This window comes from Panthera tigris, chromosome D1, assembly GCF_018350195.1.
Source record: "Panthera tigris isolate Pti1 chromosome D1, P.tigris_Pti1_mat1.1, whole genome shotgun sequence".
Classification (NCBI taxonomy): Eukaryota; Metazoa; Chordata; class Mammalia; order Carnivora; family Felidae; genus Panthera; species Panthera tigris.
In genome coordinates, this window is record NC_056669.1 from 107,591,052 (window position 1) to 107,611,520 (window position 20,469).

General features: G+C 55.4%; 2 protein-coding genes across 2 annotated transcripts; both read left to right on the forward strand.

Moving 5' to 3' along the window:
• The first annotated feature begins 418 nt into the window (after positions 1-418).
• DPF2 (double PHD fingers 2) lies at positions 419-14,188 on the forward strand. The gene is made up of 11 exons (XM_042958337.1): positions 419-519; positions 4,925-5,085; positions 5,514-5,621; positions 5,943-6,106; positions 7,151-7,243; positions 7,408-7,486; positions 9,047-9,184; positions 9,301-9,429; positions 9,545-9,657; positions 10,775-10,856; positions 12,855-14,188. The coding sequence occupies exons 1-11, from the start codon at positions 488-490 to the stop codon at positions 12,929-12,931; spliced, it is 1,176 nt and encodes a 391-aa protein (XP_042814271.1). The 5' UTR covers positions 419-487; the 3' UTR covers positions 12,932-14,188.
• A 3,220-nt stretch (positions 14,189-17,408) lies between these two features.
• Positions 17,409-19,144, forward strand: TIGD3 (tigger transposable element derived 3). The gene has a single exon (XM_042958336.1). It carries the CDS (start codon positions 17,409-17,411, stop codon positions 18,822-18,824), a length of 1,416 nt encoding a protein of 471 aa, XP_042814270.1. The 3' UTR covers positions 18,825-19,144.
• The last annotated feature ends 1,325 nt before the right edge of the window (positions 19,145-20,469 follow it).

Genomic DNA, 20,469 nt, shown 5'->3' on the forward strand with positions numbered 1-20,469 from the left:
CACCACTCTTGCCTTTGGCTAGCCACCAACATCCCCCTCCCGGAGCCCGTGAGGGAGGGCAAAGGGTTAACCACAAGGTTAAAGGTCGGCGAGGTAGCAGAACGTATATGCTCCATCTAGCCCATCTCTGGGCCTGCCAGTTTTCACCAACCTGCATTTCATCATTTCATCCATCCTCTCATTTCTGCACCAGGCCAGATCCTCTCTCGCTGGTCCCGCCCTCCCAGTGGAAGACACCGGGCTCGAGCGGGAGCCCCTGGAGCGCGCGCGCGCGCGCGCGCCTCCATCGCGCCTGCGCACAGGGCTCCCTCGGCTCCCTGGGCCGGGTGGACCGTCACCCAGCGTGTTCCCCGCGCCTTGCTCTCGGGCGCGCGCGCCTGCACGGCGCCTGCGCAGAGGAACGAGGACACGGGTTCCCTGGTGCGGTCCCGGCGCCTGCGCACTGAGGGCTCCGGGCCTCCCGGCCTGAGGGAGAGGAGCAGGGAAGATGGCGGCTGTGGTGGAAAATGTAGTGAAGCTGTGAGTTGTCGTTTCTTTCTCTCCTAGGCCGGGGGGCGGGGGGGGGGGGGTGTCTTGTAAGGGACCTGGGAGTAGGGGGCGGTGCGGGAGGGGACGAGGCGGAGGGAAGGACGTGCCCGAGAAGGCGTCGTTGCGACTCCTGGTAGGGAGGGCAACAGGAGACTCCCGAGAAGACGTTGCGCTTCTTTGGAAACTTGTGGAGGCCCTGAGGGGGGCCCACGGGAGCCCCTTACAGGCAGCCTCCCTGCGGGGCTGTGCGGTCTGAGCTTTCCTTAAGGCTCACGGTGTCCTGAGCATGGCGCCCTTGTGGCGTACGAGAGACAGTCTGGGTGCGCTCTAGAGACCAGACGCCTCGGTCCGGAGGGGCCGGGTCGAGGGTGGACCCGGGACCGACCCGTGTCCCCGCGAAGCCCGGCCGCCGACCCCTCCCCATCGGCTGCCCGCAGCCGGTCCTGGAGCAACAGGCTCAGCAAGCCTTGGCGCAGTTAAGCCCCGCGGAGCTGTTTTAACAGCCCCGTGACGTTCGGGGTGGGGGGGGGGGGTGGTCTTGAGGATGTGCTACCCCAGACCAGAAACATTCTTGGGAAGAATTTGTGGAGGAGCCGATGCAGAAGAACGACAACTTCAGGGGAGAGGGCCTTTGCGCCGGCCAGTCCAGCCACCAAAAAACGGGAACTGGACGGAAGCAGTCCAGGACGCCTCTGCAGCCCAGAGGGGCACCTAGGTGGGCAGGCTGCGCGCTGTGCAGTCCCCTTGTGCCAGGCAGGTGTCGAGCAAAGTTAGTTAATGGTTGTTGGGCAATGGAGAGGGGTCTGTTGGCTGTGAGTTCAAGATGCTTTGGGACTTGATTTCACCCAGCCTCCTCCCTGAAGATGGGAAATGGGTTCATGCCGGGTGGGCAAATAGAGCCAGCTCTTTTTAATGGGTAAATTGGGCTTGGTGCAGCAGTAGGAAAATTGGAAGGTGTCTAGATGTCCAGGCAGGGCTTTTGGATTTTGCCTGGATGACAAGGTAGAGGTTTGGCAACTATTCTGAGGGACTCACAGCTTCTCATCTGCCTTTGTGGTGGGCTGAGCCCCCACTCTTCCCAAGAGCCTTTTTAAAGAGTATGTTGCTTCCCCCTTTTCTGCCTGTAGCCTTTTTCTTTGAGAATGCATTCCCACTTCCATTAAGCTAAGTGCCTTCTCCTGTGGGTTGTTTTTTTTTTTTTTTTTTTACTTGCTTTCAGCTCCATCCTGCCTCCTCTTTCAGCTACCCCTCCTCCTAACACTATTATCTTTCTCTCTGATCTGCCCACTCCAGTTTCCCCCAGCTCTTTCTTCAGGCTGACATTTCCCTCAATTTAGAAATGTCGCTGTTGATCTACCATTTGTATAGTTATCCTTCCTGACTCAGATGTTCTTTCTTTGTTTCCCTGCCTTTCTCTTTGTTGATTCCCACCCCCCCCCCCCCACAAATCCCATTGTAAGGGGAGGTTTCACAAAGGTTTCATACTTCCCAGAAAAGAATCAGAGCCCCTACCTTAGAAATCTTACTGTACTGGGGGAATGTCAGACTTCCCTGGGTTTGGAGAGCTAATCGGTAATAAGACTTCGTGTTGGGGGACTTTCTTCAGGGAAATAGAGTTGCCAACCCTTTCATGTGGTGCTAAAAGGGAGGACTTGCCTGTTGACACAGAGCATGACTTACTCGTCTTCAAGGAACTACACAGATTGTGAGGGTCACCAGCCCCTGGTTCCTGAGTACTAGTAACTTTCTCCTCTGTTGTAGCTGCAGAGGGCTGTGAGCCACAATTAATACATTTTCCTACAGAACTTGCCCTTTAAGAGGGGGCTTGTATTCTTCCTATAGCATCGTCACCGTGGAGAGAGATATCTTTCCGGAGCTTCTCTTGATCATGGTGTGCCTGCTCTTTGAACAGCTGAGATGATACATCCAGGTCAGGACTACTAGCTCATCTTTTCTGACTTGCATCTTGTTCTGGAAGAAGAATCTTCCTATTTATAAATTCTCTCTTATTCTCTCTTAATCTCTCCTCATCTCTTCTCATCAGATCCTCTCTTCTCCCAGCTTAGGTGTTTCATGGCCAGTTCTCTACTCAGGAGACTGTTTGCACCGCCTTCTGAAATCCCACTTAACTCACAAGGGCTTTGATAGAACATCTCTCACTCTTTCACCCCAAACCAATTGTAGCCTCCTTGCTCTGACTTTGCAGCCCAAAGGCCATCTCATCCTTCCTTCCGTTTGACTTCCAGTGTCAGTATCAATTCCCATCAGCAGAAACAAAGGAGCTGCAGCATTCAGCCGTGTTTATCCAATTTTCCTCTGTGTGGTAAGGACATGGCTGCCTCCTAAAGGCCAGCCACTGTGAGCCTGTTCCTTTCTCTTTACTCTCCAACACAAGATTCGTGCTTCCCTCAAATTACAGTCATTACAGCTCATTGAAATAAGCCAGGCTGTCTTGTGTTGTCACCGTCTTGTGTATGGTGTGTGTCTTTTTCAGTTGCTTGGGAACATACTAAGTAGGCTGTGCCTAAGTAGTCTCTTACGGCTGCTGTGAGAGCCCCCCCCTCTGATTCCAGAGCATGGTTTGTTGGTGTAGCTTGAGTTGTGGACATAAGCAACAAAGACATACTCTGTCCAGCTTCTCATGCTAGGGGTCTCCTTCACAGACTGTGTTTGAGCTTATCTAGTCCAACCACCCCAGTCTGTAGCAGAGGGACTGGAGCTCCACGTGGGTTGATTAAATGTCGACATTTGTCTGGTGACTTGTAGCCATGCAAGGTCTTACTCCCAGGTCAAGTCAGGATGTCCCAGACGCCTTTGAGGGTATTGGGGATACTATGGCAAAGAAACCACCCCTGCCTTCAGTTTATTTTTAAGATTGATTGAATATGTAGATACGAATCATTATAGTTAAAGTTCCGTTAATAAAGTGCTTGTTAAACTGTGAAGGGTGAGAACAAGATTGTTTCTCTATACATGCTTCTTAGAACCAAGTAGCTCCTGGCACTGTGTAATTTTCCTGCTTTTTAAAGCACTTAAAGGTTTACCTCTTTTTTTTTTTTTTTTTAAACGTTTATTTTGAGAGAGAGAGCGCACACGTGCACACACGAGCAAGGGAGGAGCAGAGAGAGAGAAAATCCCAAGCAGGGTCCACACTGTCAGCACAGAGCCCAGTATGGTGCTCAAACCCACGAACCTTAAGATCGTGATCTGAGATGAAACCAGTAGTCCAAGGCTTAACCGACTGAGCCACCCAGGCACCCCAAGGTTTACCTTTGATTTTGATTTCAAACTGAGTCTTTGGAGTGAAAGAAGATACAGATTTCAAGCTGAGTCTTTGAGTAAATAATTTGATGGTGGGAATGGGAAAGGACTTAGGATGAGCCTCTGAGCAAACAGGTTTTATGTCACTCTAATAGTACACTAAAAAAGTAGGCTTCAAGGTAGTTCAGGTATTTTCAGATGTTTTCCATTGACTGTAAAATTAGTATATAGAATTAATTAGTTGTCTAAATACAGGTCCCCCGCCTCACCCCAGCTATCCAAAAGTAGAGTGTTCCTATGAAACTGTTCATAAGCTGAAATGGCATAAAGCAACGAAGCAATTACCACTTCTTGAAAGCGAAAATCCTCTCTGAATCTCTTTTGGTTAGTGAAAACAGGTACTAATGTAGGTCTTTTGTAAAAGTGAAGTGCCATAAAGGAAACTGTCAGTGGGAGAAACCTGTGCATGGTTCAAAATTCAAAAGGTATAAAATGGCATAGAAGAGAAATTGCCCCCAGTCTTTCTCTCTGGAGGCCTACGGTTTCTTTGCCACCTCTTGTTACATAAATGGTAGCATCTCCTAACACTTCTCACCACTGTACCTCGCTTATTTTTTTCTACTCATCTTGGAGATTGTTTGATATCAGCACATGAAGAGTTTCCTTTTTTTCAAATGGCTGAATGCAATTTCATTGTATAGATATGCCGTAGTTTGTTAAATATATTTTAGTAAGTCCCCCAGACCTTGTTGAACTCCTTTGCTCATTCATAAAAAGAAGCTAACCTCTGCTTCTCAGTCATGAGGGTTAAGAGAAACAGCATCTTGGCTAGCACAAGGCTGGACTCAAGAGAGGCACAGAATGAACGTTCGTTTCTTTCTCTCTTTGTGGGTTAGACTTAGGTCTGATTAGACACATGAGAGATCATGTGTTCCTGATGGTAATTTATTTATAAAGTGCCTTTCCTCATAATGGCTTCGTGAAGGGACTTGGTGTCCCATGAGGCAGAAATGGAGGCAAATAGGACCAAGCCACGATCTCCCAGTCCCTTGAACCTTCTGAAGAAGCAGATGGCAAGGGAGGGATAGCTCAGCACCCTGTGCTCCACTCTACCCTGATCTCGGTCTTTCCGCAGCCTCGGGGAGCAGTACTACAAAGATGCCATGGAGCAGTGCCACAATTACAATGCCCGCCTCTGTGCCGAGCGCAGTGTACGCCTTCCCTTCCTGGACTCGCAGACTGGAGTAGCCCAGAGCAACTGTTACATCTGGATGGAAAAGCGACACCGGGGTCCAGGTGAGGGTTCACACTCAGAAGCACAGGAAGGAAGGAGCTTCCTCAGCTTCAGTGATGAGCCAGCTGAAAGGGTTTTCCTTACTGCTTTCCGCCCAAGGATGAATATGGTCTTGTCTTGATTAGAAGCCCGGGGGGATGAAGCAGACAGGTTCATATCAGCATCTTTGGTTTCTGCAGGGCTGCCCTGCTGAGGCTGTCTTTGGGCTCTTGGGAAGCCATGTGTTAGCCAAAGCCCCTGAGCCTACACCCATTTGTCTTTTGCATAAACTGTCCCTCCTCCTGCCCCTGGACCCTCACTGTCCATATTCCTCCCTTGCTCTAGAACTCAAGGCTGGGATGGGGTGGGGAGGGCTACTCATCTAGAAAGTGTTTGATATTATTGCCCAGGACTGGGTTAGAGCTTGACTTTTCTCTCTTTGTTTGCACAGGATTGGCCTCTGGGCAGCTGTACTCCTACCCTGCCCGGCGCTGGAGGAAAAAGCGGCGAGCCCATCCTCCTGAGGATCCAAGACTTTCTTTCCCATCTATTAAACCAGGTAAAGCACACTCCTCCCTGAGTAGGGGTGTGGCCTGCTGCATGGTGAAGAGGCCTGTTAATTACCTATTATATACCAGGGCCAATGCTAGATCCTGAAGATACTAAAATGAATGAGAAGCCATTCTTTCCTTTAAAGAATTCAGTCTAATAGAAGCAACAGGTAAACAGATAAGTTATGGTGCCATGTAAACTGGAGTGTCTTGGGCAACCAGAGACCAAATGACAGTGACTGGTCTATGGCTGGCCTCGCACTCTGTAGACCCAGAGCGGTCTGCTTTCAGCCCTTGTGAGCCTCGCCTCATCCTGACCTTGCCTGCAGACACAGACCAAACCCTGAAGAAAGAGGGGCTGATCTCTCAAGACGGCAGTAGTTTAGAGGCTCTGTTGCGCACCGACCCCCTGGAGAAGCGAGGCGCCCCAGATCCCCGAGTGGATGATGACAGCCTGGGCGAGTTTCCTGTAACCAACAGTCGAGCACGGAAGGTACGAGATTAACACTGTGGCTAAGGGAGCTTTGATGGAAACCAGCCTCCTCTTCATCAGAGGCCACGCCACCCAGTAAGCAGAATGGAAGCAGAGGTTGTGGGCCAGGAGGCAGGCCCGTGGGTTCTCCTGCTTCATTCCCTAATTAGCACTGGGTACTGACTGGCTTCGCTTTTAGCATCCAGTTTTTCCTGTTTCTTTCCTTCTAAGGACAGACTCTCCTTCGTTCATCTTTTGTCACAGATGTTTTTTGGTGCCCGGGGTTACATGGGTGAAGCAGACCTGGTCCCTGCCAACAGGGAAGATAAAACTATACATAGAAATAATAAGAGCTAAAAATATGGCAGGTACTGTGCTAAGTGCTTTCCCATTACTTTCTCTAGTCTTTACAACTTTATGAAGTAGGTACTGTGGCCTCCATTTCACATGCAGGGAAGTTGAAACAGAGTAGTTGAAAAGGAAACTTCCTATAAGGCCACACAAGTAAGCAACAAAGTTCTAATTTAAATCTAAAAATTGGGGGCGCCTAGCTAGCCTGGTCCAAACAGTGTGCAACTCTTGATCTCGGGTTGTGAATTTGAGCCCCACATTGGGTGTAGGGATTACTAAAAACAAATAATACAATACAATACAATACAATACAATAATTAATTAATTAAACTAAAAAAAAAATCTAGCAAGCGGGATGTCAGAGGGAAGGGAACCGTTGTTGGTGTGCCCCTAGGGCAGCAGATCAGAGGCAGGAGAGGACATGGCTACTTGGGGTACCAGGGAAGACTTTCTGAAAACACGGCATTTGATTCGGTCCCTTGTTGATGGTGGGGAAGGCACTCCAGGAGAACAACACGAAAGGGAAGGAAAGCCCACAGTATCGAACAGAGAAGGACTGGGGCGGTAGGGTGTTGAAGGGCCGCAGTAAGGAACGAGGCCGGAGCAGAGGGGCCAGCTGACCGAGGAGGTTGTGGGTGGCCTGGCCAGTCCTGTCATGGGGGAGCTTTTGAGTGTACTTTGTATCTGCCCATCCTAATCCTCCTGTCCACTCAGCGGATCCTAGAACCAGATGACTTCCTGGATGACCTTGATGACGAGGACTATGAAGAAGACACTCCCAAGCGTCGGGGCAAGGGGAAATCCAAGGTGAGGAGCCAAGGTGCTGCCTGCAGGGGAGCCCGCGGAGTCCCTCTGTGTTATTGTTTGTCACTGCCATTTCTCCTCTCGTGAAGTCAGCAGCCACTTCCTGGAGAGCTTAACGCCTCAGGCCTAGACAGCTTGGTAAGACATCTTTTTGTTCTTTTTGGCAGGGTAAAGGTGTGGGCAGTGCCCGGAAGAAGCTGGACGCTTCCATCCTGGAGGATCGGGACAAGCCCTATGCCTGTGACAGTGAGTGCCTCATGAGTGGGTGGGTAGTCCCTGCCTTGGACCCAGCCCCTGCTCAGGATGCGAGAGAAGGGAGGGTATTGTTCTTGTTCAGAGTGGTAAAACAAGCCTCGACACTGTCCTGCCTGCCGACTGGAGGCCCCGGTCTCTGCTCCACAATGGGTGGGACCTGCATGCTCTGGGAGAGATCTCTACTGTCCCTGGGGGTGGGGGACTGGGGGTGGGGGCCCACTCAGCAGGCAGAATTGGCCTCTCAATAGACCGCGGCCAGGTCTGCTGGCCCTAGTCAAGCCAGGGCCCCCAGAGTCCAGCACTGAGTTTTTCAATGTCTGCTCTCCCCCTTTTCTCTGACTCGCCCCACTTCTGTTCCTCCACCCTGGGAGCGCCATCGCCGCTGGTCTCTCTCTCGTTCGCTCCGCTCTCCTGCTGCTGCCGCTCCTGTCTCAAGTGTATCAAGGCCTTCTTCTCATGACTTTTCTTTCTGTCTTTCAGATAGTTTCAAACAAAAGCATACCTCGAAAGCGCCCCAGAGAGGTAGCTCTCTCAACTTTTCAGACTTTTGGTTTTCCTATCCCTTTTCCCTCCTCCCTTGTTTCTCCCACCTTTCTCATCTCCTGTGATGCTAGTGTAAAAATTTCTGGAATGGCATGGGGTAGGAGCAGGGGGCTTTCTGTTGTGCTCCGCTCCTCACAGTCCTGGAAGCTGCCTCTACCGCTGCTTGTCTCCCACAGACTGGCTCCAGGGCTGCTCGGCCCCGCTGCATGGGGTGGCTTCAAAGCATTCTAAGGAACCCGCTATGAACAGATCCCTCTGCTTCCCCTTCCCCAGAACAGACACTCGGTGGTCAGCTAACGTTTCTCACCGTCTCACCACCTCCTCCCGTCCTCTCCCCATTCCTTCCTGCCGGCCCCCTTGCTCTTTTTGGTGTCACTGCTTAAGAGTACAAGATGCCTTGTGGGGATCTGCTTTCTTTGCTGGTTGGCAGGGGGTGGGCAGGGCACTGATGTGAGAGTGTCTTCGAATTGCCTTGGGGGCCAGATACCCCAGTGGACTCAGTTGGTAGGCGATCCCCGAGTGATCCACTCCCCACTCCTTTATCCTCATTGGGCAGAGACGAGCTCTGTGGGATTCACGGGTAGCTTGAGCTTCCCACGTGGACTGAGAGGTAAAAAAAAGTTTGGCGTCTCTTCCTTACCTTTATTCCTTCTTGCCATATTGCAAGAGTATAGAAATTCCCTTCCCTTCCTGACCCGGAGCTCCCCAGACTGTCGCCAGGGCAAGCGGTAGTGGGGCCAGGGTTCAGCCTCCCGGACAGCCAGTGTGGAAGAGCAGAGGTGGCCACGGGCTGGGGGTTAACGGGCAAGGGCTCCGGAAGCTGGAGAGCCCCGGGGCCTGACGCTCCTAGCCGAGGGGAGGCGGCCGTCACTGAAGGCCTGTCTCTGACGGAGCCGACGGGGGCAGGGTGGTTGCCTCCGCCTCAGGTGGAGCCCCACAACTTGGAGGGGCGGGGATGTGGCACTCGCGGATCCTAACACCTTTCTCTGCAATCTTCTCCCCACTCAGTCTGTGGAAAACGTTACAAGAACCGACCAGGCCTCAGTTACCACTACGCCCACTCCCACTTGGCTGAGGAGGAGGGTGAGGACAAGGAAGACTCGCAGCCACCCACCCCGGTTTCCCAGAGGTCGGAGGAGCAGAAATGTAAGCTGAGCGTCGGAGGTGGGGCGAGCGGGAGTCGGCCTACGAAGAGCCCTCCTTGCGGGGATACGGGGTGCTCAGCGGCCCCAGTGGGTGTCGTCAAAGTTCTTTCTCTGTAGCCAAGAAGGGTCCCGACGGGTTGGCCCTGCCCAACAACTACTGCGACTTCTGCCTGGGGGATTCCAAGATCAACAAGAAGACAGGGCAGCCCGAGGAGCTGGTGTCCTGCTCCGACTGTGGCCGCTCAGGTACCGCCAGCCCAGGGCCGCGGGCAGCCCCCCCGGGGAGCCCCGGGCAACCCGCCCACTGCGCCACCGCACCCCCCACAGCTGCCTGTGTCACCTGCTCCCCCACCCTCCACAGGGCACCCGTCTTGCCTGCAGTTCACCCCGGTGATGATGGCGGCCGTGAAGACCTACCGCTGGCAGTGCATCGAGTGCAAGTGCTGCAACATCTGCGGCACCTCCGAGAACGATGTGCGTGTCCCCGCCCCGCACGCCTGGCTCCGGCCGCCCGCGGCCCTTGTGCGGGAGCTTCCTGTGAGAGGGAGGCAAGACCCTCCCCGGCGCCCCAGTGAGAACTTCGGGTCCCTTGCTTGGCAGGTGCTCCTTGAGCGCCAGCTTTGTGTCCGCTGCCGTTCTAGGCACCGAGGACACAAGGCCCACGAGGCCACTCCCTTCATGGGATCTGTCCCCTCCTGGGAACAAGCGGCACGCAAGGAGATGAGTGACCCTTCGGCGACGGGCCGTGAAGGGAGTGGGAGCGGTGGTGTGGCGGAGTCCCTGGGTCATGCGTGTAGGTGGTCAGAGCCGGCCTCGCCGAGGAGGTGACGTCGGTGTTGAGATTTGGCTGATGCCGAGGAGCCGGTCCAAGAAGGTCTGCGGGTACAGCGTGGCCAGGGGAGGGGCACCAAGTGCAGAGGACTTAAGGCAGACGAGCCGAGTGAACTGAGGCGGCGTGGCCAGCTGGGGCCTTCCTGCAGTGGGAGCGCGGTGGGTGGGGGGCGCGGAAGGCGCTCCACCGGGTCTGAGGGTTTACTCGGAGCGACGTGCCCTGTCTTTAACATTTTTAGAAGATGACTTTAGTCTGTGAAGAATAGAACGTAGGGGACGAGAGCGGAGGCCAGGAGCTGAGTTAGGAAGCTGGGAGGATTCAGGTGGAATGACAGTGACTCACTGAGTCTGAGTGGAGGATAGCCGTTTTCTTTCCTTTCCTTCCCTCTCCTCCTCCTTGTTTATTTATTTTGAGAGAGACTAGACAGCGCGAGTGTGGGAGGGACACAGAGAGAAAATCCCGAGCAGGCTCCGCACTGTCAGCACGGAACCTGACTCGGGGCTCAGACTCACGAAACCGTGAGGTCACGACCTGAGCCAAAACCGAGTCTGATGCCTAACTGACTGAGCCATGCAGGTGCCCGGGACAGCCATTTTCTATCCGGAGATTCCTGAGTCCGTTCTTACCTGCCACCTCCCCCGCCCCTCTTGGAAGTAGCAGCGGTGTCCACAGAAGCTCCCATCCCTACCCGCCCCCAGTGGCCTGACAGGCCCACTGGTCGCTCACCTGCCCCTTCCTCTTCCATCTTGCCTTCTCTAGGACCAGCTGCTCTTCTGCGACGACTGTGATCGTGGCTACCATATGTACTGTCTCACCCCATCCATGTCTGAGCCTCCTGAAGGTAGGTCGCTTGGAACAGTCCTCGTTAGTAACTCGGAAGACCACTCGCGCGATAAGTGAGTTCTCTTCTCGGTTCTCTTCCCGGTGATCTGTTCTCAGGCAGGGAAGAGATACTTTGCCTCCACTCAGAATGCTTTCCTAGCATCTCAACTTCAAGGCTTTAATGTGTGCACATTATCACTGGATACATTTAGAAACGCAGAAAATCCCCAGCCCGAGAGAAAACAAATGCTGAGCGGAAAACAGTTACCAGAAGGAGTGGTTTGTTTTCCTCCAGCTGGTCCAGGAAACTCCGTTTGTAGTTTGTCCGATGTGAGGCTTTGGTGTCAGCTCTTTGAACTTGACAGGTTTGAGTGTCCACGGCAGCTCTCTTCCCTTGCCCGGTCTAGAAAACTGTTAAACCTGGAGCCTGAATGGGTCACTCTGCCCCTCCAGTAGTTTGCTTAATGATGCCCTGAGTCTGTGGAAGCTCTTCAGCCGAACCCGTGGTGGCACCAAAAAGTGGCAGCGTCTCTGAAGTCCCCCTCCAGCCAGATCTGTGTGCCCAGACTCCTCCTTTATAGAAATTCGGGAGCTGGCTCAGGAGGATGTGAGTGTCTGGTTTTCACTGTGCACAGAGGATGTGGGCCAGCATTACAGACGAGAGCGAGTGACCCACTGCGTGGTTAAGCTGACTTGTAATAGAGGTCAGACTGCTGTCACCCCCCTAGGGAAGGAGACACTAGCGAAGTGTGAGAGTCCTTTGGCAGCTGCAGGGGAGCACGCAGCTGGTGTCCTCGGTCATGCCCACTTTATGTATCTACTTTGGGGAAAAGTCATGTGTTTTGTGGTTTATTTTTTTTAACCGTAAAATATTAATTTACGGACGAAATTTGACGTGAACTGTACGAGGGCCTTCCTAGTGGAGTACTGTCAGATGCTGAGGTAGTGAAGAGCTGCAGGCAGCTGAGGGAGAACTCTCTAGAAGCCGTGAGGTGGTCTAGGCTCTAAGTCGGGTGTCCGCAAACTGCAGCCCATAAGCCAGATCCAGCCGCAGCTAGTGTATACAGCTCACAAGCTAAGAATGGTTTTTACATTTTTAAAGGAGATTTTAAAAAAAGAAGAACATGGGACCGAGACTATATGTGGCTCACAAAGCCTAGAATATTTAACGCTCTGGCTGGCTGTTTACAGAGAAGCCTGCCAGCCCCTGTGGTATTGACCTTTCGGTTAGAAAGGACCTTCTTCCACTTTGAGAGTCCTAGATTGCCGAAGAGTTTATAAAAGGTGTGGATTCTCTCCCGTGTACACATCCACGTATGTACAATTACGTTTATGATTTTGAGGCATTAAGGGCTCATTTTCTTTCTAAAAACCAAAACAAGAATGCAACCGTAATAAACATTAATAAGCAAAGTATGAAGCAGTTAGTTTTCTGACAGGACATTGTTTCCAGTTTTTCTGTGAAATAGATAATAGCAAGTTGGGTCATCACAGTTTGCCCCTTTTCCTCTCTTCGGTCCTCAGACTCTCCTCAAACGCCAGTGACGGTGGCAAGCCCGTCTCCTCTTTCTGTGGATTTCACAGAAAGCTGGCTTACTGTGGAATCAAACTTGGTTTCTCTAGAGCCTCTGTTCGTGATCTCCGCTCTGACCTTTGGGGCCATGAGAACCAAGTCTGGTTCTTCTGTAATCACAAGTCTAAAGCTGAGATGCTTGAAAAAATTCTGTCCTCCCAGGCCCTCCTAGAGATTCTGATTTAACAGGGCCAAGAGGGCCTAGGAGTCTACATTTGGAAATAGCCCTCCAGGTGATTCTTTCTTTCAGCCCCGAGAATTATTTCTCAGGATACTTGAAGCCCTAGAGGTTTCTTTTCGCTCAGGGTAACTGAGTTCGCTGCGGCAGAACATCTCTCATCCTACCTGTAGCTGGTCCTGCCGCTGGAAGGAGAGGTGGGGAGTGGAGGGGCAACACGCCAGGGCCGTGTGGGCCCCGTCCTGACCCTTTCTGTTCCTCTGCAGGAAGTTGGAGCTGCCACTTGTGTCTGGACCTGTTGAAGGAGAAAGCTTCCATCTACCAGAACCAGAACTCCTCTTGATGTGCCCCCATCCCCGTTCCCCTCCCCCACCCCCGTGCATCTAGGGCTGTTTCTCTCCTCCTCTCTCGTTTTCCGTGCCCACCTCTCCCCTCCTCCTCTTTCACAAGTCCAGAGAACCTCGGGTGGTCGTGCCAATCTGCCTTTGGCAGCAGCAAGCTGGGGTGGCAGCTCTGGCCGCCCCTGGCCCTCGGCCCTCAGGGAGAACAGAGCAGCACACTGCCCCGAGGCATATGCCTGCGGCCCGGCTCCTCACTGCTCTCCGTGACGTGCATTCACTCTGCCTGCCTTGGGCCCCGGCCCTGGTGATCACAGGGTTCAGACAGTGTCCTCTGAGAAAGAGTAGGAGAGCAGCTCGCTTTTCTCTCTGCTCTGCCTCCACTCTGGTCCCCAGGGTGTTCCCGTCCCCTGGAGGTGAGCAGACCAGGGTCTCTTTGCCAAGAGCGGCTGGGAGTGAGCAGCTGAGCGAGCTGGGGCAGCGCTTGCACGGAGCTCTCCGGGCCTGTTGTGCCGCTTAGCCTCGCTGCCTCCTTCCCCTAGAATGGCTCTCTGCAGCCCTCTCTTCCTGCTACCCAGGATCCTTTGCCTGAGCCAGGATGCTCTCGGTCACCCTCCTTGTTCTGTCCTGTCCCACTCACTCCACCCCACCCCAGGGGGAGTAGCGGCTTCGCCTGATTCTTCCTTGTGCTCACCTGGCTCGCTCGCAGGCGGTCTCTAACGACCGAAGCATTCCCCGCCCTTGGAATTTCCTGTCTTCTGCCTCCTCTCCTTATTCCCTTTGGTTTTGTGGGGAGAGGGGAAGAATCAGGGGGCCAGGCCAGCAGCTTGGGGGCCACAGGGAGACGTTGGATAATGTGCCTGTTTTTTAACTCGATGAAAAAGCCTACCTCCGAAATCCCCTTTTTGTTCTTCCTGGACCTGGACATTCAGCTCCTGCCCTTAACTGAATTGGGAGCCTCTGCCTCCTGCTCTGTGTATCCTGGCTCCTGGGTCACAGGGAAGCCGCACAGACGTCCCTTTCTTCCCTTGCACGCTCGCTAGCGGCTGGTAAGGTCTTCACACCCTGATTCCTCAGTTTTTTGCCTGGTGACACTGACATGAAGTAGTGGGGGGGACAGTCCATGCCAGGACACCCTGGAGTGGCCTTCCCCTTGGCTGTGGGCAGGCCCTAATTCACTGTCGCTTTGGAGTTGAGGTGTCTTTTCTTTCTTTAGTTCCTGTATTCTAAACATTAGTACAAATAAACGTTTTTACACAGAACTCCCTGCTGGATGGTTTATCTCCTGACTCCCTTTCCCGGTTAAGAAGGTCATTTCATCCTAAAACTTCTTCCCTAGGACAGTGGTTTTTATTTAATCCCAAATTAAATTTTTTGCTGAGCCCCCGTATGTAAAGCATATATAAAAAATTGAGTGTTAGTTCTAACTCCTTAACGTATATTTGTATTACAACTATTCCTTGTTGTAAAGGACAGAGTTGTTCCAGTTAATACAAAACTTGAGTTAGAGTTGGGTTCAGCATCCTGTTTCTGTATTTTGGTTGGTTTGAAGGAAATTCGGCGAGACTTGTATATGCAGATGGTGACAGGTTTATAAGAGTTGATCTTGGGATTTCAGATACTTTACACGGGTTCAGGAGCTTGAGTCTAAATATAAAAGAATCACAGAAGAAAATATTACGATGGGACATGTGAAAGCTTTGTGCATGGATAATGCACATGAGCAGAGAGACCCCTCGCTCAGCCTTGCTTGCCTGGCATTCCGTTCCTGTAGGTACAGTGTGCATGAGCTCGGCCCCCACTGCCACCTTCCTCGGGACTTGTCTACATGCACGAAAATGAGTTTCCTTCTTTGCAGCCAGCTTTTTTTTTTTTTTTTTTTTTTTTGATAGCTTCCATAACGGATCTTCTATATCACTTGAGCGTGTGTTTTGAAGTTAAGCTTTTTTTTTTTTTTTTTTTTTTTTAGTTTGAGAGAGAAAGAGCGTGTCCAAGTGGGGGAAGGACAGAGAATCCAAAGCAGGCTCTGTACTGTCAGCATGGAGCCTGATGTGGGCCTTGAACTCATGAACTGTGACATGACGCGAGCAGAAGTCTGACACCTAACTGAGCCACCCAGGTGCCCTGAAGTTCTTAAACTTAAGATTTGAATCAATCAGTTATGAACCCACTGAGGTATCCTTAGCATTTTTTGGAACAGTCTGAAAGCCACTGTTACCTACTAGAAGCCAGTGGCCTAGACCATTGCACTCAATAAGTAGGCAGGGTGCTCTAGGCTGGGAATTTTGGTAGCGACAAAGCACATCCCCTGTCCTCAGGCTTTTACACGGAAGTAGGCCAGAAGCAGAGGGGGTAAAGCAATGATCGTTGGTAGCTGAGTAGTCTCTAAGAGAAAAGGAAGTGAAAAGAAGAAGAAATGTAAAAAAAAAAAAAAAAAAAAAAAAATGCTGTAGCAGGCATAAGAAATTTGGGAAGGGTTTGCAAGGGATGAGATTTAGGATGGGACATAGAGGGATGGAAGAAGAATCAGCCGGTAGAATTGGGCTGGGGAGGGAAGCCTGTGAGAAAGGCAGAGAGATGGGGACTGTCTGTGGCCCCAGGCTCCCATCAGAGCTGCCAGTGGGGGAGGGAAACGAGGCTGGAAGGCCGGCTGAGGTTGAGGGTGGGAAGCACTCTACTGCAGGTCGAAGTGTCTACATCCAGTTGCTAACAATAGGCAGGACTGAAGGTTACCGAGGAAGGGACTGGTATTAGATCTTGAGTCAAGAAACTTGAATCTTGCCAACAGGTACCAAAACCAAGAAAAATTAGTCCTTTTTCGCCCTAAATCAGAACTGGCCCCAGGCAAGTAGTCACCGCTACCTGGACAGATCGACGTGAGACCAGCGCTGTCCATGGTAACAGCTTTTGTGTGGCTTAAAGCTTTCATCCATTTTTCTCACAACCAATCCGTGAGGGGTGTCAGCCCTATTTGGTAGATGAGAAAAGCTGAGACTGCCTAGGTCAAGGTCAGGAGGGCCTTGAGACGCCAAGCCTTCTCTCCCGTGCCCACGCTGCCCAGACGCTCGTCAGGCCCCAGAGGCTGGCGGCGCCTCCGGGACTCCCGCGGGGTCTTGACTCCGCCTCATAGCCCCTCGCGCTGGAAGCCCCGCCCCCAGGAGGGCCCCGCCACTTCCCCGACGTCCAATGAGACTTAGCTGGGGGAGGGACTGAACGTCATTGAGGGCCAATCTGATTGGGCCTGGGCGGAGCTGCGGCGGGTGGGAGCTGAGCGGCTGCACCGCGGTCTTCCCAGCCGGGGGAGAGCCCGGCGCGGGCGGCGCGCACGGGGCCCTGCTGTGCGCGCGCCCGCCGCCCGCCACCCGCGCAGCCCCTCGGCCCACTCCGCCCTTCGGGTCGTGGCGCCCGTCCCTCCCTTGCTCTCCCGTCGGCGCCCGGACAGGGGGCTCGGGAGCCGAGCCTAGCCGGGGCAGGGGCGGGAGCCGCGGGACGAGCGCCTGAGGTGGGTGCGGAGCGGGAGACAGGGAGGCAGGGAGGCCGGGCGGGCGGGCGCCTGGGTACGCCCCGCCGAAGGACCCCGCGTCGAGGTGGAGAGAGGTCGGCCAGGTGGCGGAGCCCGGCTCCTGGCCTGCCTCGGTCCCAGGCGCTCGGGTCCGCGCCCTAGTCCCCCTCCCAGGCCACCACCCTCCCCTCTGGGGACACCTCGTCCCTCTGGCTGCCTGCGGCCTCCTCACCCCTCTTGCTGTTTGTCGCCTGTGCACCTGCCTTCTGGGCCTTGCGCTCGCACTGCCTCTCCAGGCCCGCCCGCCCCCCGTCCCCCCCCCCCGCCCCCCCCCCCGCAGTCTTACCTCCTCAGGACCCAGCACCAAATTAGCCTGGTTCCTTCTGCTCCCATCCGTCCCTCTTTGTCGTCTGTACACTTGTCACCTCAACTCTGTTCATCCACTCTGCCCCCTCCTTCTCCCCGAACCCCCCCCCCTTCCCAACATCCAGCCCAGTCCATCATCCCTCTCCCCCTCCCAGGGACTCCTGCCCCCAGCCCTGATTGTCCCCTACACCTGCCCCACTCAGCCCCAGCCCCATGTCCTCCCCCATCCATGCTCCTTTGTTGTCTCTGCAGCTGTCCCCTTGGCTCTATCCATCCTTCTCCCCGAAACTCTAGCCCAGACTCCTCCGTCTAACCAGTGAGCCACCCCCTCCCCGCTTCTGTTCTGCCATCCCTCCTGATCTGTGCCCAGCCCACGGTTCCCTCAGCCTAGCCACCCCCTTCCTTCCAGCCCAGCCCTCTGAACACCTACCCAGTGTACCCCCTCACCCTCTCCCAGCTGGCCCAGTCTTCCCCGGGGTCTCCCCTACACCAGCCGATTTCCCCGTCCTCATCCATCCTCTTTTCCTGCCTGTGCTCCTCTCCCATCCTCCTGGCCTCAGCCGGCTGTACCCCCGCTCACTGTTTCCTCCCCCGACAGGTGCCGTGGAGAAGCCATGGAGCTGACCAGCAAGAAGAAGCTGCACGCCCTGTCCCTGGCCGAGAAGATCCAGGTGCTGGAACTGCTGGATGAGTCCAAGATGTCCCAGTCGGAGGTGGCCCGGCGCTTCCAGGTCTCCCAGCCCCAGATCTCACGCATCTGCAAGAATAAGGAGAAGCTGCTGGCGGACTGGTGCAGCGGCACGGCCAACCGGGAGCGCAAGCGCAAGCGGGAGTCCAAGTACAGCGGGATTGACGAGGCCCTGCTCTGCTGGTACCACATCGCCCGGGCCAAGGCCTGGGACGTGACGGGGCCCATGCTGCTCCACAAAGCCAAGGAGCTGGCCGACATCATGGGCCAGGATTTCGTCCCCAGCATTGGCTGGCTGGTCCGCTGGAAACGCCGCAACAATGTGGGCTTCGGGGCCCGGCACGTACTGGCGCCTCCGTTCCCCCCCGAGCCACCTCCCCCGGGCCCCACGTCCCAGGCCCAGCCTCCTCTTTCGCTCAAGGACTTCTCCCCCGAGGACGTTTTCGGCTGCGCCGAAGTGCCTCTGCTGTACCGGGCAGTGCCCGGCAGAGGGGGCGCGCGCGACCGGGTGCAGGTGCTGCTGTGCGCCAACAGCAGAGGCACCGAGAAGCGGCGCGTGTGGGTCAGCGGGCTCCGGGCCGCGCCAACGTGCCTCTTCGGGGTCAGCGGTGCGGCTCTGCCGGCCTCCTACCACCCCGACCTGGGCGTCCCCTGGTCAGAGTGGCTGGCCCAGTTTGACAGGGACATGGCGCGGCAAGGCCGACAGGTGACCCTGCTGCTGGCCGCCCGGGTGGCGGAGGGGTTGGCCGGCCGGCCCGGGCTCCGCCACGTGCGGCTCCTGCCTCTGGCCGCCGACGGCAGCACGCCTTCGCTGCCCGGCTCCGTGGTCCGGGCCTTCAGGACCCACTACCGGCACCGCCTGCTGGGCAAGCTGGCTGCCGTCCGGAGCAAGAGGGCCGGCGCCTCGCTGGCCGAGGCCGCGGCGGGCATCACCGTGCTGGACGCGCTGCACATGGCGGCGGCCGCCTGGGCCAAGGTGCCCCCCCAGCTCATCGGGAGCAGCTTCGTCCGGGAAGGGCTGGCTCCCTGCAAGATGTCCCCGTCCCCCGACCAAGCCTCCGAGATGCCGCCGGTCCCCGGCGGGCTGAGCCTCGAGGAGTTTTCCCGCTTTGTGGACCTGGAGGGTGAGGAGCCCGCGTCCGGGGGGTGCAAGGAGGAGACGGGCACTGAGGACGAGGCGGGGGCCGGAGAGGACGGCCTCGGGCCCCTGCCCACCAAAGCCGACGCCCTCCGGGCACTGGGCACGCTGAGGAGGTGGCTGGAGTGCAACGGCACCTCCCCTGAGCTCTTTGAAAAATTCTACGCCTGCGAGGAGGAGGTGGAGCGTCTCTGCGGCTCGTGAGGGGCCCCCCCCTTGCTGCTGGCCGGGCCCCCCCCCCTCCTGTTTCCCATGGAAACGCCCTCGCTAGGAAGGCGGGCTGGAGGCTGGGCTCTTTCCCGTGGAAATGGAGCTTCGGGAGAGGTGTGGAAGGGAGACAAGCGGTGGAGACCGAGTCGAAGGCCGGAGAGAAGGTCGCCCCAGCCTCCGGAAGAGGGTTCTGAAGATGGGGCGCGCGGGGCGGGGTGTGAGGCTAGCGTGTCGTTTCTCAACCTCCAGGGAGGCCGGGACCTGGGAAGGAAGAATTGAGGCTTTACGGACAGGCCGATCCCTGGGACTCTGTGTCGGAAACAGTTCTGCTTCTGGAAATAAAGTTTTTTAATCAGAAGAGAGGTCGGGGTGTCGTTTTCATGGAAAAGGGGCGAAAACTTTCAACTCAGGTTTTTAAAATTGATTGCGGAGGCTGGCCGCGACGCCGCCGTCCGGGCTTGGCCGCTGTGGCTGCACGTGACCAGCAGCAGCCCCGTCTTCCAGAACTCCAGCGGGAAGGACTGCCCGGGAATGGGGACCCCTTACCTGCCGACAGACAGATCCCGAGTATCGTCCCAGGACATTCTGCTGCTCTGATGACTTTGCTCTCAGATCGTGGCATTAGGAACGGGGGGGAGGGGTGGCTAGGGACAGTCTAGGGACACCCCACGGAGCCAGAACTTGGAATCGCCATCCGTTCCTTTGATCATTTCACAACATCTCTTCAGCAAGCCTCCTGTGTGGTGAGCTTGCAAAACTGGCCTCCCTGCCGGGCAGGGCCTCACAGACAGTGACAGAGCGGTGTGACTAAAGGCCGTCCCACGGGCTTGTGCAAAGTGCTGTGGCCCCCAGGAGCCTGGGGAGACTCCTGGAGGGGGGGAGCGGGAAGGACAATCCAGGCCAAGGGGAGGCAAGCATGGAGGCCTGCCGGGAAGGAGGGGGTCCCAGGTGGTGAGCAGAGGCAGGCGGTCCCTCTAGAGCGCAGGGGGAGGTGTGGGGAGCAGGAGGGGTCTTCAGCCCACCACACAAGCTGGTGGGGCACCCCAAGGGGTCTCAGGGTGAGGACAGGTCATTCGTGGGATCCATGGGGCGCCCGGGTGGCTCAGTCGGTTAAGCGTCCGACTTCAGCTCAGGTCATGATCTCGCAGTTCGGGAGTTCGAGCCCCACGTCGGGCTCTGTGCTGACGGCTCAGAGCCCGGGGCCTGCTTCGGCTTCTGTGTCTCCCTCTCTCTCTGCCCCTCCCCCACTTGTGCTCTCTCTGTCTCTCTGAAAAATGAATAAATATTTGTTAACAATTTAGAATAACTGAGACGTGGAGACGTGGGTCCAGGTGAGAGGTGGGCAGCCTGAGCCAGATCGGGGAGTAGGATCTGAAGAGGATGGATTGACCTGGAAAGGACATGGGCTATGGACACAGACGGACCCTGGCTGGTGAGGCGTCCAGCTCAGGCCCAAATCCTACTGCGGCCGAAAAGGCACTCGACCATCACAAGCCAGCACGGCACAGTTTTCTGGGGGGTGCTGCGGTCCAGGACACGGCGCCCAGGGCAGCCACGCTCACGCCCCCCTGCACGCCTGGCCCAGGCTCCCCCTCACTGGGGGCGTGGCTGCGGCACTTTGTCGACTTTGATGAAGTAC

Bases quoted from the DNA above. Each gene is read 5' to 3' on its own strand.
- DPF2 (XM_042958337.1), top strand. From the start codon at position 488: ATGGCGGCTGTGGTGGAAAATGTAGTGAAGCT. The intron at 7,244-7,407 runs GTGAGGAGCCAA...TCTTTTTGGCAG, and splicing joins GGGGCAAGGGGAAATCCAAG to GGTAAAGGTGTGGGCAGTGC. The intron at 9,658-10,774 runs GTGCGTGTCCCC...TGCCTTCTCTAG, and splicing joins GCGGCACCTCCGAGAACGAT to GACCAGCTGCTCTTCTGCGA.
- TIGD3 (XM_042958336.1), top strand. From the start codon at position 17,409: ATGGAGCTGACCAGCAAGAAGAAGCTGCACGCCCTGTCCCTGGCCGAG.